The 24,642-nt window shown below is 42.4% G+C and overlaps 2 protein-coding genes across 8 annotated transcripts; one reads left to right on the top strand and one right to left on the bottom strand.

The window, feature by feature from the left end:
* Positions 1-806: 806 nt before the first annotated feature.
* On the top strand, positions 807-18,942 carry scyl1 (SCY1-like, kinase-like 1). Of its 4 annotated transcripts, none has more exons than XM_024383288.2 (18): positions 807-1,197; positions 2,554-2,694; positions 3,028-3,150; positions 3,715-3,935; positions 4,326-4,416; positions 4,576-4,731; positions 4,896-5,054; positions 10,546-10,653; positions 10,769-10,882; positions 11,060-11,215; positions 11,398-11,586; positions 14,063-14,138; positions 15,233-15,439; positions 15,641-15,786; positions 17,374-17,469; positions 17,793-18,098; positions 18,299-18,374; positions 18,508-18,942. In XM_024383288.2, exons 1-18 carry the CDS (start codon positions 1,090-1,092, stop codon positions 18,630-18,632), a joined length of 2,598 nt encoding a protein of 865 aa, XP_024239056.1. In that variant the 5' UTR covers positions 807-1,089; the 3' UTR covers positions 18,633-18,942. The 4 variants fall into 4 exon arrangements, with proteins under 4 accessions (XP_024239056.1, XP_042159213.1, XP_042159215.1 ...); XM_042303279.1 differs by having other exon boundaries at positions 2,554-2,708; positions 18,505-18,942; XM_024383287.2 differs by having other exon boundaries at positions 808-1,197; positions 18,505-18,942.
* Positions 18,943-18,987: 45 nt separating this feature from the next.
* On the bottom strand, positions 18,988-24,006 carry rarres3l (retinoic acid receptor responder 3-like). 4 transcript variants are annotated; one of them, XM_024383291.2, is made up of 7 exons: positions 23,932-24,006; positions 22,567-22,748; positions 22,167-22,241; positions 21,225-21,333; positions 20,935-21,071; positions 20,512-20,643; positions 18,988-20,295 (listed from the first exon to the last, which is right to left on the bottom strand). In XM_024383291.2, exons 3-7 carry the CDS (start codon positions 22,179-22,181, stop codon positions 20,173-20,175), a joined length of 516 nt encoding a protein of 171 aa, XP_024239059.2. In that variant the 5' UTR covers positions 22,182-22,241; positions 22,567-22,748; positions 23,932-24,006; the 3' UTR covers positions 18,988-20,172. The 4 variants fall into 4 exon arrangements, with proteins under 4 accessions (XP_024239059.2, XP_024239061.2, XP_024239060.2 ...); XM_024383293.2 differs by having other exon boundaries at positions 22,567-22,751; positions 23,932-23,946; XM_024383292.2 differs by lacking the exon at positions 23,932-24,006 and adding an exon at positions 23,692-23,912.
* Positions 24,007-24,642: the final 636 nt, after the last annotated feature.

Below are 24,642 nucleotides of genomic sequence, written 5' to 3'. Positions count from 1 at the left end.
GAGGTTTACAGATTGGCTGTGTACAGTGATCAGTGAACTGCTCTGACAGGATTGATCAGCAAGTACCAGAGGCAATGGTGCATGTCAAGTACAATCGCACTGCATTCAGCATGTCTCATTTACTGAATCTCATGTTTTACTAAATATACAAACCGGTTCTGTCTGGCTCAATTGGTAGAGCATGGGGCTTGCAATGTCAGGTTTGTGGGTACAATTTCCATGGAGAACCAGTAAAAACTAAGCCCCCTTTTTCCGCAGCAAACAGTGATCCGGGTCAACAGCATCAATGTAACAGTATAAACTTTACGTCCGTCCCCTCGCCCCGACCTGGGCGCGAACCAGGGACGCTCGAAGCATCGTTACCCATTGCGGCCCTTGCAGATAAGGGGAACCACTACTTCAAGATCTCAGAGCAAGTGACGTCACCGATTGAAACGCCATTAGCGCGCACCACCGCTAACTAGCTAGCCATTTCACATCGGTTACACATACATATTGTAATTATTTGTAGAATATTCTGTGTTGACGTCAAGCGCCTGTATTAAATAGGTTGCAGCGATGCTATGCTACTAGCCCATTTGATGAATATCCATCCGAGACAACTGATATAAAGTGTGTTTTCTCATAGTTGACGGAATGTCACGTGTCCTACATATATCATTACACTCGTAACAACTTAACCATTACGAAATGTATATTCGATCAAATAAACCTCACGTAGCAAATAAGCCATTCATGTTTTGAGGTTGACTAAATTCGACACTGACCTCCATACAAAAACGTTTCCTGGTAGTCGAAACAACGCAACCTACTGGTTGGAGACATATTTCCAACCGAGTTGGACCTCCTCATTGCTGTAAAACGACAGGGTCAATGTGGTCCCATTACCACGGAGACAAATATATTTTATTTGTTGGTATTAAAATATTAATTCTGGAAGAAAGAAGTCAACATTTGAGTCACCGCTCACTCTGTTTTTCCCAAGGTGTGGAACGTAAGGATCTGATTTCTCTGGGGTGGCCAGCTTGCTAGCAGGCTGCGGTTCGCCATAGTTGTTGTTTACTTGATGTAGGCTGGAAGATATCAGAGATGTGGGCCTTTTTCGCTCGGGATCCAGTCAAAGACTTTAATTATGACATTTTACCGGAAACTCAAGAAACGTCCGGAATATGGACACTACATCGGGGCAAACGAAAGGTAAATCAAATTGTGGGGGCAGAAATATATTTTAACAGAATAATTATGTCTTGTTAGCTAGGCAACGTAGCGGTTAGCTGATACAAGACAAGGTCTCGCTAGCTAGTTATTTTTGGGATGAAATTGTATGTAATTTCCATACAAGATTATCACTATTATATATATATATATATATATAACATTGTCAGGATATTTATCGCCTATAGAAGCTAAAACAGCACTGTTAGCTAACGTTACTGCTAGGCTAGTATAGATACCTAAACTAGTAGATTTTGTTTATGAAGGGCCACGACAATCTCCGCTAACTAACGTTGGCTAGCCAGTCACTGTTGTAACCTAACGAGCTAACAACGTCAGCTAGTTACATGCGAAATGTATTTCGACCAACTAATTTCATGGAGTGGTGTAAATAATAATTTCAAGTACTAGCGTTACTTAAGTCGTTTTTTGTTTTTATATTTTTGACAACTTTAACGTTTACTTCTACATTCCTAAAGAAAATAATATACTTTTTATTCCATACATTTTCCCTGACACCAAAAAGTACTCGTTACATTTTGAATACTTTAGCAGGACAGGAAAATGGTCCATTTACGCACATATCAAGAGAACATGCCTACTGCTACTGATTTACACGCTTCGTTTGTAAATTATGTCTGAGTGTACCCCTGACTATGCATAAATAAATACAAAAACAAGAAAATGTTGACGTCTGGTTTGCTTAAATATAAAGAATTTGACATTATTTTTGCTTTTGATATTTAAGTATATTTTAGCAATTACATTTACTGTTGATACTTAAGTATATTTTAAAACCAAATACTTTTAGACTTTTACTCAAGTAATATTTTACTGGATGTTTTTCACTTTTACTTGAGTCATTTTCTATTAAATTATCGTTACTTTTACTCAAGTATGACAATAGGGTACTCTCCACCACTGATATCATGACTAATAATGATGTTTGCACAGTGTAGGTCTTGTTTTGACTGGTAGCTAACTAACTAGATGCTGACATTATCTAGTTCGTTCGTCATCAAAGGTTGCATTGTTTCCTTTACTTATTGTTCAAAGCCATGGGAATGCAATGGTAGAACCTTTGATGGCAGACATGCCTAGGTGTCGTTCTGTGTTTCTCCTGAAATAGCTACTAGACTGAGACAAACTGTGTCTTGACATGACAACAACACTTATTGCAAGGTACAGAACCAAACAACACCTCTCCTGTGAGTGTGGTTGAGGCCTCTGGCCTCACCAAGGAGACTGTAACTTCATCTCTCCTAAACCACAATAACATCTCTCCTCATACCAATGATGAAACATGACATTATCACATTTTGACATCTCTCTCTTCAGACAGGTGGGGAGCCAGTATCAGTGTTTGTGTACGAGGTGTCAACCGGGACAGAGGAACAGACCCAGCTAGCAAAGGCAGCGTTCAAACGCATGAAGACCCTTCGACATCCCAACATCCTGGCCTACGTAGATGGATTGGAGGTGTGTGTCTGTCGGTGTGTTTCACCCCAAATGCATATAGTGTAACATCACAATATAGTTGATATTTAAAAGGCAAACAACACTCTTTTTTTCTGTCACCATTGTCGCATTCTTTTGTATCTGTTTTTATTTTCATTGTTTTTCATGCAGACTGTGGTGAGTATCGACTGAATCAATTAGTTCCCCTGTCTACCAGTTCTATAGAGAAACAGTAGCTAGTGTGCTAGTCGTTGGTGTACTCACCATATAATAGAAAAATACTTACAAGACTGGAATGCACATTTTAACCAAGTCATGAATGCATTAATGTTGTCTCTTTCTGGTGCCTTGCAGACAGAGAAGAGCCTGTACCTGGTCACAGAGCAGGTCACCCCCCTGGCAGCCCACCTGAAGGCCCAGTCAGACCGGGGGGGCTCTGGGGATCTGGAGATGTCCTGGGGCTTTCATCAGATTGTGGTCAGTAGACTGGAGGAGAGATGAGTGCTCTGATTTCCTCATGTGTTTCTGTATGTTTAGTTCTGCTTGTCCTTTATCAAGCCTCTTCCACCTCTACTCCATTATCCTTCTCCCTTCCTCTGTCTCTCTCTTTCTCTCTATCGATCTCTTTTTCAATGGAAAGGTGACTCTCCATCTTCTCTGAGAAGGCCCTTTTCTATGTTAATCATGCAGTACTGAATGTTCTCTAAACACCAGCCCGAAAGGCTCATAGGAAGTCACAACATCAGCTGCTACAGAATAACAGTCTCACAGATACATTATCAGTGTGTCCCAGGCCCAGAATGGAGCCAAAATGTAACCATAACATTCAACACTGGCAGACAGTTGATACTGGCAGTTAAACAGGTCGAAGGTAGAAACATAAGTACTCCGTGACAACAGATGATTGTAGACTAACTTCCCCCAAGGGAATACTTCTGTCTACGTCTTCCCATACCTAAAATCATGTTTAATACATAGCAATCCATATCAACAGTAAATAAAATAAAATAATTGCTCACACACACTATTCTCCCCCTGTAGAAAGCCCTTAGTTTCCTGGTGAATGACTGCCACCTCCTTCACAACAACCTGGGTATCTGGTCTGTGTTTGTGGACCGAGCCGGAGAATGGAAGCTTGGCGGTCTGGACCACATGACCCCAGAGAATGAGGACGCCTCCACATCACTACCCTCTGCTAAAGCTGTTCACTCTGACATGGACAAATACGACCCCCCTGAGTCACCAAACGGTGGAGAGAAATGGTGAGACTGACAGACAATCAGTTAAGAATGAGAGGGTGTAAAATACTGATTTCATTGCAAATTGTATTGCTGGTATCTCACATACAAAGGTTTTAGATCAATGCTTGATGTATTCTGAAGATACTTAATATTTGTAGTATGAAGTATATCTCTTGGGCTCCCGAGTGGCACAGCGGTCTAAGACACTGCATCTCAGTGCAAGAGGTGACACTACAGTCCTTGGTTCGAATCCAGGCTGAATCACATCCGGCCGTGATTGGGAGTCCCATAGGGCGGCTCACAATTGGCCCAGCGTTGTCTGGGTTTGGACTGGGTAGGCCGTCATTGTAAATAAGAATTTGTTCTTAACTGACTTGCCTAGTTAAATAAAAAAAATATCTCGTGTTCCAGGGCTGGGGATGTGTGGCGGCTGGGCTGTCTGATCTGGGAAGTGTTCAATGGTCCACTGCCCCGAACCTCCTCCCTACGCTCCCTCGGAAAGGTACCCTCCTCCCCCACCCTTTACCTTCTAACATTTTACCAGAGCATCACACATTTTAAGGAAATCCTAAAGTGATTCTAATATCATCCTGTCAAAATATCAAAGGTCATGAATGAATTGCAAGTGATTTGAAATGTATTATGGTATGTTGTCCCTCAGATCCCTAAAGCATTGGTGCCACACTACTGTGAGTTGGTAGGGGCCAATGCCAGGGCCCGGCCAAACCCAGCTCGCTTCCTCCAGAACTGCAGAGCTCCTGGAGGTTTCCTTAGCAACAGCTTTGTGGAGAGCAACCTTTTCCTTGAGGAGATCCAGGTACAATTCCTAACCTCCATCTCCGCTATAGAAAAAGCTTGACACGATAGAGATGACACAGCTTTCATTGAAATGTGTTGGCTTTTCGATAAAATGTTTTATTCTGTGAAGTGTGAAATATCTATGTATCTTATGTCTATCTAACATATATCTATGTGATCCAGATCAAAGACCCAGCAGAGAAGCATCAGTTTTTTCAGGACCTGAGTGAGAACCTGGACTCATTCCCAGAGGACTTCTGTAAGCACAAGGTGCTGCCACAGCTACTCACCGCCTTTGAGTTTGGCAATGCTGGTGCTGTCGTCCTCACACCTCTGTTTAAGGTATGTGTGCTGTGGAGGCAGCGAGGAGGGATTCAGAAGGAATCACCGGCCTGGCATTGAATTGCTCCTCTGTTTTATGCAGAAGTGGGAAAACTATGTAATATCTATGTGAAGCATAATCATTGGAAGTGGTTTGAGTGAAAGCCATTTCTTCAGGGGGAAAGCTTTCGGCAACTAATGATTTCCCGCCATTCCTCAATCAGTCAAAAATATTTTATTAAGCCCTTTTTACAAATAAAATGTTATTGGTCGCATACACATATTTAGTAGATGTTATTGTGGGTGTAGCGAAATGCTTGTGTTCCTAGCTCCAACAGTGCAGTAATATCGAACAATTCACACATCTAAAAAGTAAAAGAATGTAACTAGGAAATATTAGAACGAGTAATGTCAGAATCCGTGTGTGTATATAGATAGATAGATATAGTACCAGTCAAAAGTTTGGACACACGTACAAATTCAAGGATTTTCCTTTATTTTTACTATTTTCTACATTGTAGAATAACAGTGAAGGCATCAAAACTATGGAATAACACACATGGAATCATGTAGTAACCAAAAAAGTGTTAAACAAATCAAAATATGCACTGCTCAAAAAAATAAAGGGAACACTTAAACAACACAATGTAACTCTAAGTCAATCACACTTCTGTGGAATCAAACTGTCCACTTAGGAAGCAACACTGATTGACAATAAATTTCACATGCTGTTGTGCAAATGGAATAGACAACAGGTGGAAATTATAGGCAATTAGCAAGACACCCCCAATAAAGGAGTGGTTCTGCAGGTGGTGACCACAGACCACTTCTCAATTCCTATGCTTCCTGGCTGATGTTTTGGTCACTTGAATGCTGGCGGTGCTTTCACTCTAGTGGTGGCATGAGACGGAGTCTACAACCCACATAAGTGGCTCAGGTAGTGCAGCTCATCCAGGATGACACATCAATGCGAGCTGTGGCAAGAAGGTTTGCTGTGTCTGTCACCGTAGTGTCCAGAGCATGGAGGCGCTACCAGGAGACAGGCCAGTACATCAGGAGACGTGGAGGAGGCCGTAGGAGGGCAACAACCCAGCAGCAGGACCGCTACCTCTGCCTTTGTGCAAGGAGGAGCAGGAGGAGCACTGCCAGAGCCCTGCAAAATGACCTCCAGCAGGCCACAAATGTGCATGTGTCTGCTCAAACGGTCAGAAACAGACTCCATGAGGGTGGTATCAGGGCCCGACGTCCACAGGTGGGGGTTGTGCTTACAGCCCAACACCGTGCAAGACGTTTGGCATTTGCCAGAGAACACCAAGCTTGGCAAATTCGCCACTGGCGCCCTGTGCTCTTCACAGATGAAAGCAGGTTCACACTGAGCACATGTGACAGTCTGGAGACGCCGTGGAGAACGTTCTGCTGCCTGCAACATCCTCCAGCATGACCGGTTTGGCGGTGGGTCAGTCTTTCTTTGGGGGGCCGCACAGCCCTCCATGTGCCCGCCAGAGGTAGCCTGACTACCATTAGGTACCGAGATGAGATCCTCAGACCCCTTGTGAGACATATGCTGGTGCGGTTGGCCCTGGGTTCCTCCTAATGCAAGACAATGCTAGACCTCATGTGGCTGGAGTGTGTCAGCAGTTCCTGCAAGAGGAAGGCATTGATGCTATGGAATGGCCCGCCCGTTCCCCAGACCTGAATCCAATTAAGCACATCTGGGACATAATGTCTCTCTCCATCCACCAACGCCACGTTGCACCACAGACTGTCCAGGAGTTGGAGGATGCTTTAGTCCAGGTCTGGGAGGAGATCCCTCAGGAGACCATCCGCCACCTCATCAGGAGCATGCCCAGGCGTTGTAGGGAGGTCATACAGGCACGTGGAGGCCACACACACTACTGAGCCTCATTTTGACTTGTTTTAAGGACATTACATCAAAGTTGGATCAGCCTGTAGTGTGGTTTTCCAGTGTGAGTGTGACTCCAGACCTCCATGGGTTGATAAATTTGATTTCCATTGATAGTTTTTGTGTGATTTTTGTCAGCACATTCAACTATGTAAAGAAAAAAGTATTTAATATGAATATTTCATTCAGATCTAGGATGTGTTATTTTAGTGTTCCCTTTATTTTTTGGAGCAGTGTATTTTAGACTCTTCAAAGTTGCCACCCTCTACCTTGATGACAGCTTTGCACACTCTTGGCATTCTCATGATCAGCTTAAAAAATATAAATGAAACATGCAACAATTTCCACAATTTTACTGGGTTACAGTTCATATAAGGAAGTCAGTCAATTGAAATGAATTCATTAGGCCCTAATCTATGGATTTCACATGACTGGGCAGGAGCGTAGCCATGGTTGGGCCTCGGAGGGCATAGGCCCACCCACTGGGGAGCCAGGCCCAGCCAATCAGAATTGGCTTTATTACAGACACAAATACTCCTCAGTTTCATCAGCTGTCCAGGTGGCTGGTCTCCGAAGATCCCGCAGGTGAAGAAATGGAATGTGGAGGTCCTGGGCTGGTGTGGTTACACGTGGTTGTGAGGCCAGTTGGACATACTGTTAAATTCTCTAAAACGACAGAGTTGTCTTATGGAAGAGAAATTAACATTCAATCTCTGGCAACAGCTCTGGTGGACATACCTGCAGTCAGCATGCCAATTGTATTCTCCCTCAACTTTAGACATCTGTGGCATTGTGTTGTATGACAAAACTGCACATTTTAGAGTAGCCTTTTATTGTCTCCAGCACAAGGTGTAACTTTGTAATGTTCATGCTGTTTAAATCAGCTTCGTGGAAATGCCACACCTGTTAGGTAGAAGGATTTTCTTGGGATAAATGTTCTCTAACAGAGATGTAAACAAATTTGTGCACCAAATTTGAGAGAAATAAGCTTTTTATGCGTATAGAAAGATTCTGGGATCTTTTATTTCAGCTCATGAAACATGGGACCAACACTTTACATGTTGCATTAATATTTTTGTTCACATGATGGGATGTATAGACATGATGGATAGAATATGTAATATGTCTGAAGAAGACTGTGTGTGTGTATATGTGTGTATATATATATATATATATATATATATATATCACACGCACACAGTTGAAGTCGGAAGTTTACATACAACTTAGCATTTAAATAGCATTTAAACTCAGTTTCACAATTCCTGACATTTAATCCAAGTAAAAATTCCCTGTCTTAGGTCAGTTAGGATCACCACTTTATTTTAAGAATGTGAAATGTCAGAATAATAGTAGAGAGAATGATTTATTTCAGATTTTATTTCTTTCATCACATTCCCAGTGGGTCCGAAGTTTACATACACTCAATTAGTATTTGGTAGCATTGCCTTTAAATTGTTTAACTTGGGTCAAACAATTTCCCACAATAAGTTCCTCCTGACAGAGCTGGTGTAACTGAGTCAGGTTTGTAGGCCTCCTTGCTCACACACGCTTTTTCAGTTCTGCCCAAAACTTTTCTATGGGATTGAGGTCTGGGCTTTCTGATGGCCACTCTAATACCTTGACTTTGTTGTCCTTAAGCCATTTTGCCACAACTTTGGATGTATGCTTGGGGTCATTGTCCTTTTGGAAGACTAATTTGCGACCAAGCTTTAACTTTCTGACTGATGTCTTAAGATGTTGCTTCAATATATCCACATAATTTTCCTCCCTCATGATGCCATCTATTTTGTGAAGTGCACCAGTCCCTCCTGCAGCAAAACACCCCCACAGCATGATGCTGCCACCCCTGTGCTTTACGGTTGGAATGGTGTTCTTGTAAGCCTCCCCCTTTTTTCCTCCAAACATAACAATGGTCATTATGGCCAAACAGTTCTATTTTTGTTTCATCAGACCAGAGGACATTTCTACAAAAAGTACGTTCTTTTTCCCCATGTGCAGTTGCAAACCGTAGTCTGGCTTTTATATGGAGGTTTTGGAGCAGTGGCTTCTTCCTTGCTGAGTGGCCTTTCAGGTTATGTCTAAAGACTCGTTTTACTGTGGATATAGATACTTTTGTACCTGTTTCCTCTAGCATCTTCACCTGGTCCTCTGCTGTTGTTCTGGGATTGATTTGCACTTTTCGCACCAAAGTACGTTCATCTCTAGGAGACAGAACGCATCTCCTTCCTGAGCGGTATGACGGCTGAGTGGTCCAATGGTGACTACACTTGAATTCTATTGTTTGTACAGATGAACGTGGTATCTTCAGGTGTTTGGAGGTACGTTTTGAAGGTAGGCCTTGAAATACATCAACATGTACACCTCCAATTGACTCAATTGATGTCAATTAACCTATCAGAAGCTTCTAAAGCCATGACAACATTTTCTATAATTTTCCAATCTGTTTAAAGGCACAGTCAACTTGGTGTATGTAAACTTCTGACCCACTGGAATTGTGATACAGGGAAATAATCTGTCTGTAAACAATTGTTGGAAAAATGACTTATGTCATGTACAAAGTAGATGTCCTAACTGACATGCCAAAACTATAGTTTGTTAACAAGAAATCTGTGGAGTGGTTGAAAAACGAGTTTTAAAGACTCCAAACTAAGTGTATGTAAACTTCCGACTCCAACTGTATACACACACACACTACCATTGAAAAGTTTGAGGTCACTTCGAAATGTCCTTGTTTTTGAAAGAAAAGCACATTTTTTGTGCAATTAAAATAACATCAAATTGATCAGAAATGTTTATGTTGTAATTACTATTGTAGCTGGAAATGATGGATTTTTAATGGAATATCTACCAACATATGTGTACAGAGGCCCATTATCAGCAACCATCACTCCTGTGTTCCAATGGCATGTTGTGTTAGCTAATCCACGTTTAGCATTTTAAAAGGCTAATTGATCATTAGAAAACCCTTTTGCAATTATGTTAGCACAGCTGAAAACTGTAATAAAAGCAATAAAACTGCCCTTCTTTAGACTAGTTGAGTATCCGGAGAATCGGCATTTGTGGGTTCGATTACTGGCTGAAAATGGCCAGAAACAAAGAACTTTCTTCTGAAACTCGTCAGTCTATTCGTGTTCTGAGAAATGAAGGCTATTCCATGCGGGAAATTGCCAAGAAACTGACGATATCGTACAGGGCTGTGTACTACTCCCTTCATAGGACAGCGCAAACTGGCACTAACTAGAATAGAAAGAGGAGTTGGAGGCCCCGGTGCACAACTGAGCAAGAGGACAAGTACATTAGAGTGTCTAGTTTGAGAAACGGACGCCTCACAAGTCCTCAACTGGCAGCTTCATTAAATAGTACACGCAAAACACCAATCTCTGAAGAGGCGACTCTGGGATGCTGGCCCGGAGTCATATCTCAGACTGGCCAATAAAAAGAAAAGATTAAGATGGGCAAAAGAACAAAAACACTGAGACAGAGGACAGAGGAAATCTGCCTAGAAGGCCTGCATCCCGGAATCGCCTCTTCACTGTTGACTTTCAGACTGGTGTTTAGCAGAAGGTTCCTTCTTCCATCTCTCCCTGTTCTTTCTGTGTCTGTCAGGTGGGTAAGTTCCTGTCTGCGGAGGAGTACCAGCAGAAGATCATTCCTGTCATTGTGAAGATGTTCTCTTCTACAGACCGGGCCATGAGGATACGACTGCTTCAACAGGTACAGAGTACCACACATCAGAGTACAGAGACGGCCATTACACCAGAATGAGTGTTTGCTACAGATCTCTTGTTTTATTCCTCTTTCCAACCCCATCCTCATCTCTTTCCTTTAGATGGAGCAGTTTATTCAGTATCTAAATGATGCAGCGGTGAACTCGCAGATCTTCCCTCATGTTGTTCACGGTTTCACAGACACAAACCCAGCCATCAGAGAACAGACTGTCAAGGTATAACTGGCTCACCCAGTCTGTCAGACTGTGATTAACATACTCACACGACCTGATGGCTTCACTCACTTCTTCATTCAAGTGGAACTGACAGGGTTCCTTCCCTGTGGTTAATGGTGTTCCCAACGCTCTGTTCTTGTTTTTTTTTATGCCTCTGTCTTTCTTTTCGTCTCCCAGTCCATGCTGCTGCTGGCCCCCAAGCTGAATGAGAGTAATGTGAATCAGGAGCTGATGAGGCACTTTGCACGACTGCAGGCGAGAGACGAGCAGGGACCAATCCGCTGCAACACCACCGTGTGCCTGGGAAAGATCGCCCCCTACCTCAACGCTGGGGTAACTCACTTTCTATCTTTACCCATCTCCCCTTTTCTCTCCCTCTGCATGCCCATTTCTTCTCTCCCTCCCTCCCTCTGCCTGACCATTTCTTCTCTCCCTCCCTCCCTTTGCCTGACCATTTCTTCTCTCCCTCCCTCTGCCTGACCCTCTTATTCATGCCCTTCTCCTTTCCTCCACAGACGCGGCAGCGAGTGTTGATCTCTGCGTTCTCTCGGGCCACTAAGGACCCGTTTCCCGCTTCTCGGGCGGCCGGGGTTCTGGGCTTCGCAGCAACGCACAACTACTACAGTGTGACGGAGAGTGCAGCACGAGTACTGCCAACGCTCTGTACCCTCACTGTTGACCCTGACAAGAATGTTAGAGATCAGGTGAGAAGCACTACAAACACCTTACACCCCTCACACATTGAACCACAGGACTGGGACATTTAACATTCTGTTTAGAAATATTTCACAAAAACACAGGCTAAAGCTGCTTCTCCAATAGAAATCCCGATCACACTTGTAGGCGATGTCATGGCAATGATGACTAGCTAAGCTCATACGTAGAAACGCATCGTCAGCTCTAGCAGTTGTCTTGCACCGAGTTGCTCCTGTACAGGTCGTCAAATCAAAAGCACTCCTTTGGTGTTGTTTATGACAAATGAAAACGTGTCACTCACAAAGTTAAAGTTGTGCCTTTTTAGATTTCGAGAAAATGAACAAAATTGACTTCTCAAACCCCAAACCACGCCCTGATCTTGATCACAAGCGTTCCCGGAAGTCTCACAATGTTGCACCTCTGGATTTAGAAACTCTGTGATTTCACCCTCCAACATTCCATCTGCAATTGTGTGTGACAATCTATTTTTCCCTACACTCTCATTGCCACCTTCCATCTGCAATTGTGTGTGACAATCTATTTTTCCCTACACTCTCATTGCAACCTTCCATCTGCAATTGTGTGTGACAATCTATTTTTCCCTACACTCTCATTGCAACATTCCATCTGCAATTGTGTGTGACAATCTATTTTTCCCTACACTCTCATTGCAACATTCCATCTGCAATTGTGTGTGACAATCTATTTTTCCCTACACTCTCATTGCAACATTCCATCTGCAATTGTGTGTGACAATCTATTTTTCCCTACACTCTCATTGTCACACACAATTGCAGATGGAATGTTGCAATGAGAGTGTAGGGAAAAATAGATTGTCACACACAATTGCAGATGGAATGTTGCAATGAGAGTGTAGGGAAAAATAGATTGTCACACACAATTGCAGATGGAATGTTGCAATGAGAGTGGGAAAAATAGATTGTCACACACAATGCAGATGGAATGTTGCAATGAGTGTGAGGAAAAATAGATTGTCACACACAATTGAGATGGAATGTTGCAATGAGTGTGGGAAAAATAGATTGTCACACACAATTGCAGATGGAATGTTGCAATGAAGTGTAGGGAAAAATAGATTGTCACACACAATTGCAGATGGAATGTTGCAATGAGAGTGTAGGGAAAAATAGATTGTCACACACAATTGCAGATGGAATGTTGCAATGAGAGTGTAGGGAAAAATAGATTGTCACACACAATTGCAGATGGAATGTTGCAATCTATTTTTCCCTACACTCTCATTGCAACATTCCATCTGCAATTGTGTGTGACAATCTATTTTTCCCTACACTCTCATTGCAACATTCCATCTGCAATTGTGTGTGACAATCTATTTTTCCCTACACTCTCATTGCAACATTCCATCTGCAATTGTGTGTGACAATCTATTTTTCCCTACACTCTCATTGCAACATTCCATCTGCAATTGTGTGTGACAATCTATTTTTCCCTACACTCTCATTGCAACATTCCATCTGCAATTGTGTGTGACAATCTATTTTTCCCTACACTCTCATTGCAACATTCCATCTGCAATTGTGTGTGACAATCTATTTTTCCCTACACTCTCATTGCAACATTCCATCTGCAATTGTGTGTGACAATCTATTTTTCCCTACACTCTCATTGCAACATTCCATCTGTTATCAGGTTTCCATCCAACCTTTTTACACAAGTAAAGTATGTCGTATAAAAGAAAAGGTTACGACAGGCCTGATGGAAACTGCAAATTTGGCAATGAACTTTCCAAATGTCGACACAAAAATATATACTGGATACGGTGGGATGTTTTTGTCTGTAAGATGTAATTATGCTAGAAATGTCAGTGGATGCGCTTTTATGTGCAAATATTGATATAATAACCATCATATCGAAGTAAACTTGGAGTCATGCGATGACATGTTGTATGCTCCTCCCACTACGACTCGGGAAAGCATGAAGTTTATTAGGTTACAGATGAAATAAGTTCTGATGAACTTCACAGGGTGGTGAAAGTGCACAGTGATGAGCTTGATGCTTCTTTCTGATAAATATTGAAGGTTGTATTCTGGTGACATGATCATCTATGCTTGGCTGCTGTTTGACAAATAAAAATAATCTCGTTCTGTAGTTGAGACTCTCATCATGTAGGCTATACCCACACTGGATCTGCCAGCTGTTCGTTAGCGCACATGCCAATACCAGAGTGACATTCACTATATAACGCAACATTTCTGGTGACAAAACCATCAGTAGAGTTAAATGCGATGGAAACCCATTTCACTTATATTTTTTATATGGTACATGGTCATTTTTATGTGCACTACATCATCACACACTTTTATCCACAACAAGTTAATTTGATGGAAACACATCTCTAGTGGGAAAATCTGCGTATTTTATTTATGCATATTTTAGAATATTTGCATGAAAATCTGTCACCAATTGGATGAAGAAAAAAAAATTCTGTCCTTCCTCCCTCAGGCGTTCAAAGCCATCAAGAGTTTCCTGACAAAGCTGGAGACTGTTTCTGAAGATCCAACCAAGCTGGCTGAAATAGGTCTGTAAACAAGCACTGTTCTCACATTAAAGGGATACTGCAGGATTTTGGCTATGAAGTCCTTTATCTGCATCTGCATTGTCTTTTTTTTTTGTGTTCAGTATTTTATTTTTATTTTATTTAATCTGTATTTACCCAGGTAGACCAGTTGAGAACAAGTTCTCATTTACAACTGTGACCTGGCCAAGCTAAAGCAAAGCAGTGCGACACAAACAACAACACAGAGTTACACATGGAATAAACAAACATACAGTCAATAATACAATAGGAGAAGTCTATATACAGTGTGTGTAAATGAGGTAGGATAAGGGAGGTAAGGCAATAAATAGGCCATAGTGGCGAAATAATTACAATATAGCAATTAAACACTGGAGTGATAGATGAATGTGCAAGTAGAGACACTAGGGTGCAAAGGAGCAAAATAAATAACAGTATGAGGATGCGGTAGTTGGATGGGCTTTTTACAGATGGGCTATGTACAGGTACAGTGATCTGTGAGCTGCTCTGACAGCTGGTTTTTAAAGCTAGTGAGGGAGATATGAGTCTACAGCTTCAGTGATTTTTGCAGTCGTTCCAGTCATTGGCAGCAGAGAACTGGAAGGAAAGGCAGCCGAAGGTGGAATTGGCTTTGGGGGTGACCAGTGAAATATACCTGCTGGAGCGAGTGCTATGAGTGGGTGCTGCTCTGGTGACCAGTGAGCTAAGGCAGGTCTTTACCTAGCAAAGACTTATAGATGACCTGGAGCCAGTGGGTTTGGCGACAAATATGAAGCTAGGGCCAGCCAACGAGAGCATACAGGTCGCAGTGGTGGGTGGTATATGGGGATTTGGTGACAAAACGGATGGCACTGTGATGGGCTGCATCCAATTTGCTGAGTAGAGTGTTGGAGGCTATTTTGTAAATGACATTGCCGAAGTCAAGGATTGGTAGGATAGTCAGTATGAAGGAAGTTAGATAGCATTCACTCATGAAACTAACTAGCGCTAGCTGTACCTGAAGACTTTCAGTCATTGCGCTATGCTCGTTAGGAATATACACCCTTTGAGTGTCTAATATACAGCCTTTGAGTGTATTTATCTCCCATTCACCCTAGAAAAGGATGTGATGTCATCAGCCCAGCCGGCGGGGGCAGCAGCCAGTTGGGCAGGCTGGGCAGTGACGGGGGTGTCCTCTCTGACCTCCAAGCTCATCCGAACCGGCCCGGGGGCAGAGGTGGGCGGCCCGGCCAACAACACACCTGTTGCTGCTAATACTGCCTCTCCTCGCACAGGGAACCCTGTGACAGATGGTGTACCCGTGGGTAAGGAACTGAGTTATGAACATGATACCTCTTAATCACTCAGATCTTATATATGTTTCTGTTTAGGTCATTGTGTAGATTAGGGTGGCATCCCCCACAGAAACATAGGATGAACTGGCAAAGCTGTACCCATCAGTCCACAACTTACATTCACCTTTCACCTCACTGTTCTTTTCATCCCTCCATCTCTCCTTCCTCCAGGCTCTGAAGTTAAACCACCAACGGCCTCCATGACTCTACCCTTTGCTTCTGGCCTTGCTATACAATCAGACTCCCCTAAGGTGACAGAGAAGGACGAGGAGCCAATTGGAGACCGTTGGGATGACGAGGACTGGGGAAGTTTAGAGGTACAGTTGAAGTCGGAAGTTTACATGGAGTCATTAATACTCGTTTGTTAACTGTGCCTTTCAACAGCTTGGAAAATTCCAGAAAATGTCATGGCTTTAGAAGCTTCTGATAGGCTAATTGACATAATTTGAGTCAATTGAAGGTGTACCTGTGGATATATTTCAAGGCCTACCTTCAAACGTAGTGCCTCTTTGCTTAACATCATGGGAAAATCAAAAGAAATCAGCCAAGAATTCAGAAAAAAAGTATGGTTCATCCTTGGGAGCAATTTCCAAATGCCTGAAGGTACCACATTCATCTATACAAACAATAGTACACAAGTATAAACACCATGGAACCATGCAGCCGTCATACCACTCAGGAAAGGAAGGAGACACGTTCTGTCTCCTAGAGATTAATGTACTTTGGTGCGAAAAGTGAGAATCAATCACAGAACAACAGCAAAGAACCTTGTGAAAATGCTGGAGGAAACAGGGACAAAAGTATCTATATTCACAGTAAAACGAGTCATATATCGACATAACCTGAAAGGCCGCTCAGCAAGGAAGATGCCACTGCCCAAAACCGTCATTAAAAAAGCCAGACTACGGTTTGCAACTGCACATGGGGACAAAGATCATACTTTTTGGTGAAATGTCCTCTGGTCTGATGAAATAAAAATAGAACTGTTTGGCCATAATGACCATCGTTATGTTTGGAGGAAAAAGGGGAGGCTTACAAGCCGAAGAAAACCAATCCAACCGTAAAGTACGGGGGTGGCAGCATCATGTTGTGGTGGTGCTTTGCTGCAAGAGGGTCTGATGCACTTCACAAAATAGATGGCATCATGAGGATGGAAATTATCTAGATATATTGAAGCAACATCTCAAGACATCAGTCAGGAAGTTAAAGTTTGGTTGCAAACGGGTCTTCCAAATGGACAATGACCCCAAGCATACTTCCAAAGTTGTGGCAAAATGGCTTAAGGACAACCAAGTCAAGGTATTAGAGTGGCCATCACAAAGCCCTGACCTCAATCCCATGGAAAATTTGTGGGCAGAACTGAAAATACCTGTGTGAGCAAAGAGGCCTACAAACCTGACTCAGTTACACCAGCTCTGTCAGGAGGAATGGGCCAAAATTCACCCAACATATTGTGGGAAGCTTGTGGAAGGCTACCTGAAACGTTTGACCCAAGTTAAACAATTTAAAGGCAATGCTACCAACTACTAATTGAGAGTATGTAAACTTCTGACCTGCTGGGAATGTGACGAAAGAAATCAAATCTGAAATAAAACAATTTTCTCTATTATTCTGACATTTCACATTCTTGCAATAAAGTGGTGATCCTAACTGACCTAAAACAGGGAATTTTTACTTGGATTAAATGTCAGGAATTGTGAAAAACTGAGTTTAAATGTATTTAGATAAGGTTTATTTAAACTTCTGACTTCAACTGTAATTGACATGAATGGGATTTGGGGTGGGATTTGACAGCTGGGACCGAGGGACGTCAACTGTCACTGAACATGGGAAACACGGAAATAGTGTTCTGTTTGATCAGTTAAGTTATTAAAGTCTGTCTTTCTCTCGCTCCCCCCCCCAAGGACGCAGAGAAGGTACAGGCAGCTGACCCAGATGACTGGAACTCCTCTGATTGGTCAGGAATGTCATCAGTCAAAAAGAAGGCCAGTGTCAGAGGAGTACGTATCTGGTTTTATTTAGACCTAAGGGTTATTCAGGGAGGCAGAGTGTTTGAAAAAAAGTCAAAGATAATGGCACTGTAAAGTAACTACCACTCACACTTTTTGAGAAAAAATGTACTTACTGTGATGTGTGGTTGTCTCACCTAGCTATCTTAAGATGATTGTACAAACTGTATTCTCTCTGGCTGTGTCTGCTAAATGACAGGAATGTATTTACATATTCCTCTGCAAAGTGCTGAAAGTTCCAACCTACTGAACAGTGGTCCATGATCTAAAACCGTTATAGTGCTGAAACTTCATTCATTGCTGTCTCTGTCTAGGTGTCTCTAGCCTCCTCTGAGGCAGTAAAAAAGCAGAGCTCTGATTGGAGCAGCTCGGGTTGGGATGCCGACGACAGCTGGTCCAATGAGAAGGAGGCTGACATCCAGGGTCAGAGTTCACCGGGAGAGGATGGGTGGGACAATGACTGGGAGGAGGAGGGTAGGACTGCGCCAGCCACTAAGAGTGCTGCTTTGCCGGAGGGGGTTCGGTTAGCCAGCGAGTATGACTGGGACATTAAGGGAGACATGCAGACTGACTTCCTCGCCAATGTGTCTCAGAGAGCAACGCCCACCCCCACTGCTATGGTGAGGAGAGGGGGGCTTTATAAATAAAATACTTTGACAGGAGTAGGCTTTTTGTTTTGAAGAACTGACAAGCAGGTTTGTCAAAATTGAAAAGTTTGGTGTTGATGCTAAGTGGGGAATGGTTTTGATGTGGAAATGGAAGGACGGCACGTGTGTTTTAATGAATGTGCATTTTGCATGTGTTTTCTGGTTCATGCTAGGTTGATGGCTGGAGTGCAGAGCCTGCTGGAGACTGGGGAGCCGAGGAGAGCTGGGAGTCTGTGGGCGGAAGTCCAGGTGAGTCTCAACCTGCTCTAACATCTCTACTCCATTATTTATCTCAATGATCTGAAACCAGGGAGTCATTTAACAAGATGCTATAAGCCTCAAGACAGATGATAACAGATGTCTCTCTCTATTTCCTAAGCAGGCCTAAGCAAGACAGAGCTGGCCAAGAAGAAGCGTGAGGAGAGGAGGAAAGAACTGGAGGCCAAACGGGCAGAACGCAAGGCAGCTAAGGGTCCTCTCAAACTGGGCGCTCGGAAACTGGACTGACTGGAAAGAAAAGGAGGGCTGGCGGAAGACGGGAAGCAAAGCAGACCGTGTGCTGTGATAACTTTTCCCTGACTCCCACAGAGAGGGTGGACTGTATGGAAGGATCAACATTCCATAATCAAAATAACAAGAGAAACTGTGAACTGGACGACGGTGCAAGCTGCTTATTGTTTGAGAAAGGGATAAGAGACAGGACTCATCCAGACTATTCTGGGGTTTAAACATCACATATTTAATTTGTGTATTTGTCTGAAAAGGACTGACAAAAAAAATCTGAACATGTTTTTATAAATAAATGATATCAATGTTGTTAGGTTGTATTTTCTGTGTACAATAATCCAGACATACTCAGTGAGAAAAACTCAAGCTAGATTTATTCACCACAGTGGGTGTTGCAGCTGCACAGCACACCTAGAGGTCACACAAGGACATACTGTATATGTATACCTTCCGACTAGGTGGCGTCACCTCTTGTATTTCTAAGATAAATAATCAGTCTGTTTCCGGACAGGAACTGAGTCTGTTCCTCCTCTTGGTGTTCTCGTGTCCCAGCCTGAGTCCGGAACCTTCCTGCTCCTCCGTGCCTTAGTTATTGGGAGTACACATTCCTACAGTCGACTGCAGTCCACTAGATAATTACACTTCTCATACACAAAGAGCTGAAACTTAACACTACCTTCATTCTCTAAGAATATAAAAGATCTAGATATTCATATTAAGAGTATATAATGATATAAAACTGTAACGATATTAGACAGTGCTCTAGAACAGATATTAGGATCCATCAGCCTTAACCCCAGACACATGGCTCCTATTCAACCCTCATGGAATCATTCTGGCACTCAGCCTTTGTACTTTACCTGTGCCCAAATACAATGCACATCAATCATTCCAACTGACCCATAACACGATAATTACTACTGTTAGGATTATACAATTATAAACAGATTCAAATTGTCTAAAAAAACTATAATGTGTGTATATGCTGAATGTTTATTTGACATATAAATGGGTTATGAATGTTTTATATGAGCTGTCACACTGCAGAAATGTGACTTACCTACCAAACGACATAGGGTAATGATGCAGTCCGGTTTTCTTTTACTTCAGTATATTTAAAGCCAAATACTTTAAAACATTTACTAAAGTAGTATTTTACCGGGTGACTTTCACTTGAGTCATTTTCTATTAAGTTATCTTAACTTTTACTCAAGTATGACAACTGGGTACTTTTTCCACCACTGCTTATAACTGACAAAATAAAATAAAAAAACAGCTAGCTTAGTCTAGCAGCCTGCAAGGTTATGGCCCCTCTAAGGCTGTATACCTTGGAATTATAACCAGCCACTTTACCTCCTTTTGTGCTTTCAATTCATGTCTGTTTAACTGTAAAAAATAAAAATATTATGGAAATACTCAACCCTTCCTTCTGAAAGCCCCAGAATTATACAAGTGACGATGGCAGTACTGTAGTTAAAAAAATAATCTATTAGGCTTATTGGTGACTGGCTGCTCAGGAAGCTATTATACAGTAGGTCACTTATTTTTCTTCATTCTTCTTCTTGCTTCCACCTCCAAAGATGGCCGCTGCGATACCTGCAACAGCAAGGACTCCGAAGCCCACCATTGCAGCCATTCCCACAGTTTCCACAGCCTGACGAACCTGGGCAGAAAAAGACTAACATTAATTTGAATGAATGAATGACTGACTGATTCAGAAACAGTATCACAGCATAGATGCTTTGAATGTATAACAACAAGTACACCAGTTACTCTACACTCACGTATGTCTTGACCAAGTTGAGAATGTTATTACGACTCACAAAAATACTACGCTGAGCACAGTGCAACTAGTTGAGCACCAGTCCACTGTACCTACCTGTCGAGACTCAGCCTTCCCATATCTCAGATCTGTGACAAAGTGCTCACAGTTCCCCCTGAAGACACAGTAGGGCATCTCCTGGTCCACATAGGCCTGGGCTTCCCTCAGTATCTCATGTATGGGTCTGACCTATAATGATAATATAATTACATGCCATTTAGCAAAACAACTTAAGCCGTTTTGCAGACCCTTTTATCCTAAGCGAACTTGCATGCATACATTTTTATAAGGGTGGCCCCAGTAGGAATGGAAAACACTATCCTGGCATTGCAAGCACCATGCTCTATCAACTGAGCCACACAGGATCACACAGGCTGTGTCCCACATGGCACCTTATTCTCTACATAGTTCATTACGTTTGACCAGAGGCCCATGGGGTGCCATTTGGGACACAGCCTTACTGTACTTACTGCTACTGACCTGGTACTTCTCATCCAGCTGGTTGTTTACGCACCACTGATCATGCCCCACCACGTCCCAGATCTCTTCCTTCTTCACCTTAGCCTTGTCACTGAGCACAGACATCATGCTGTTGGCCCTGGCCCCAGGTCCCTCGGCTGGGGAGCAAAGAGACATGGGTGAGGGAGAGGGAAAGGTCCAAGGGAGGGGGTGCACAGACAAGACATCATCAGTGTCAAAGTTGAGTTGAATGTACTCTATATCTACAGTATATCAATTGTTGAGTACACTATATCAAGAGTATTACTCACAGGGTGGGGCCAGGTGAACAACAAAGCCGTCACCAACGTACAAAGCCCAGTGCTGGTAGTTCCCTCTGAATATCTCTATCAGATCCCCTGGCTCCGGCTTCTTATCATACTGTCAAAAAATATATATAAAACAATTAAGTATGACTTAGCAATGTGTGTATTGCCATGGTTATACATACAAGGGTGTTGCTAGACACCATCTTGTTGAAGTGACAAGTATGCAGTTCTTAAAGGGAAAGTGCTCTGATCAGGAAACAAAACTATAAAAAGTTATTCAGTCATGACTGATAAGGGAATTATATGCTTAAAGGTAATGATTCAAATATTCCACCCTGAAACCATATAATTGTATGAAATTTATAAGAATCACTCATCTATAATCTGATGGTGTGTGTAGTTTTAGTCAGAATTAGAACAAGGACCTTTTGTTCCTTTTTAGTATGTAAGCAGGGTGCAAGTGTGAAACAAATGATAAGAGGAGCTATCGACAGACAAGTTGTACTACTGTGTTCTTACAGGACATTCTGTCCCCACCCGTGGAGGGGAGAAACTGTTAGGTTTGCAGAAGATTATGAAACATGTTGCAGATTAAAGAAACAATGTATCTGTGTCATGGAAAAACACTGACTGTCTGAGCAAGGCGTAGCTTAAGATTTGAACTTGTTTGTGTGTCTGTGTCATAAAGACTGGGTTTGTATTCTTGACTTTAGAACGTTCTCGTGAATAAACTGTACTAGTCTTTGCCTAATTATTATTAAACCCAAGGTCTTACAAACCTCTGGGATTGGTCAAAGCTTATTGATTATGAGTTATTGTCATTGTGATTGAAAATTCTCATGACAATGACTCATGCATTGTACAAACAAAATGGGAATTTGTTCTAAACAAACAGGTAAGACTACATAGAGACAGAGGACAACAAAAGAACTGGACTTTACTTACCAATGTTGGAGCCATGGTTACTGTTATTTCCTTTACACAGCTTTGATTTCCCTTCACTGAGCTTCGATCTCAACCCTTTATGTCAAAATGAAACCAATGGGTTATATTTAGGGGGCCTGTTACCATTACAGGAGCTCACAGAATATTAGGCAATCTATTGGCAAATAAATTAGAAACTGATTTCACTGTGTTTTGGTGTCTATAAAAACATGAATTATGCAACGAAATAGATCGCTAGCTAACTGACCACAGACAGCACACAACAGAGACAGTGTTTGCGTGCTGTCAAGAGTCATGGTATGACTTTCGATCCCAGTTAGCTACCTAGCTATTTGTAATCTTCCTCACACACGTATTTCTGTCCAGATAATTTAAAAACATTTAAATTCATATAACTTACAGTAAGTTCGGTGTCGTGGCCTCGATGTTGCTTACTTTCACTTAGAACACAGAAGTATAAATCAGACGTCAACTTATTTTTCTTCCTCGATGAGGTTTAACTTCTTCCTCGATGAGGTTTAACTTCTTCCTCGATGAGGTTGGTTGGCGGTTGGCATCCAATAAATGTTTCATTTACGCCACCTACTAGACCAGAGTACAACCCTTATACTTTGCTTGAAAACATAAATAAATAAACTATTACCCTACCATCTAACACTACACTCACAATTTAAAAAAATAAATAACATAGTAATAAAAAATAATAATAGTAATTTTGTGACCCCAGAGAGTCAGGACACCCGTTTTAACGTCCCAGCCGAAAGACAGCACGCGACACAGGGCAATCACTGCCCTGGGGTATTGGGATATTTTTTTAGACCAGAGGAAAGAGTGCCTCCTACTGGCCCTCCAACACCACTTCCAGCAGCATCTGATCTCCCATCTAGGGACCGACCAAGACCAACCCTGTGTAGCTTCAGAAGCAAACCAGCAGTGGGATGCAGGGTGGTATGCTGACGTCAAGTCTTGCACACCCAAATACACATTATTCAATTTCTGTTACTCACATGTCTGTGGAACTTGTTCAGTTTATGTCTTAGTTGTTGAATCTTGTTATGTTCATACAAATATTTACACATGTTAAATTTGCTGAAAATAAAAAACACACTTGACAGTGAGAGGACGTTTCTTTTTTTGCTGAGTTTATATAATTTGTTGGCCTATCCCTCTGTACTGGTACAGATCTACTACTCACACCACTCCTCTCAGGATCTCACCTCCTTGACCCATCTTCCTCTACTTTCTTCACTGCCTCAGCATATGACAACTTCCTCACTACTCTAATCCTGGAAACCTCAACCTGCTTCTCTCACATGCGACATTTTTGACCCCCAGCCCCATGGGCACCCCTAAAATGTACACATACCATTACTTTACCAAAAGTTCGACACCTGTAAAAACGTAATGTATTCGGTACAAAAGCTTGTATGCGATAACTTATATATCCTAACATCACTTTGTCGGGCAAAGACTCAACATCAACATTTTAAAAAACAGACAACGACTCTTCTGTTTCAGCACTCACCCCACCCTGTTTGCGACGTACCAAACAACGAGTATCACAAACACCGGGAATCTTCCCTTTCAGTTGGTCAACTTTTACATTTACCGCTACCCCAGTTACCACTCCTTTCAATGGCGCATTTTCTTGAGAGTCAAACAATTCACATCTCTTGCCCTCATTCGTGTAACGCGGAGCGCTTGCTCCCCCTGACCAGTCGGAAACACAAACAATTAACACAAGACCACTTCTGGTTAACCTCACCTATTCCACAGCACCCAACTCTGTTTTCACCCTGAAACCACAAATGGATCAGCCAAAAGGCATCAGGCGTCAACGATCAACTGAAAGAAAAAAAAAAGAAAACAAATTCGAGGGGCGTCTCTGCTGGGAGCCTGCGCAATGACGTAGGTTTCAAAGTACTCCGTCAGGCCAGTAGATGGCAGTAAATATATTTTTCTGCATTACCCCTCGAAAGACAGGATAGAAGAAGAAAATAAAGTCTTCCGCTTTTGGAGTGTCCTTTTGATATTTTTCCTGAACGTTACTTAAAAAATATCATAATATTCCAGTTCTAGAGTTGATTATTCGTAGCTTGTTGCTAGGGGAGAGTTGCTCATGTTCTATTTTCAGTTTGGGAAATTGAAAGATGTCTGCCTTGTTTGATGGAACTCTTGGGGTATCTGTACTTTACTACTGTCACGTGTGCACCTCTCCAGCCTCTAGGTCATCAGGCTGCTCGTTATGGCACACACCTGTCACCATCGTTATGCGCACTTGCGCATCATCAGACTCACCTGGACTCCCATCATCTCCTTGATTTACCTGCCCTATATATGTCACTCCCTTTGGTCCCGTCTCCAGGTGTTTCTGTTTCATGTCTCTGCGTTGCTTGTGTTTGGTATAATACTCTGTTTATTTATGAAATATTCACTCCCAATACTTGCTTCCCGACTCTCAGCACACACATTACAA

This window comes from Oncorhynchus tshawytscha, linkage group LG21 (genome assembly GCF_018296145.1).
Source record: "Oncorhynchus tshawytscha isolate Ot180627B linkage group LG21, Otsh_v2.0, whole genome shotgun sequence".
Taxonomy (NCBI): Eukaryota; Metazoa; Chordata; class Actinopteri; order Salmoniformes; family Salmonidae; genus Oncorhynchus; species Oncorhynchus tshawytscha.
This window is presented reverse-complemented; position numbering and strand designations above follow the sequence as displayed.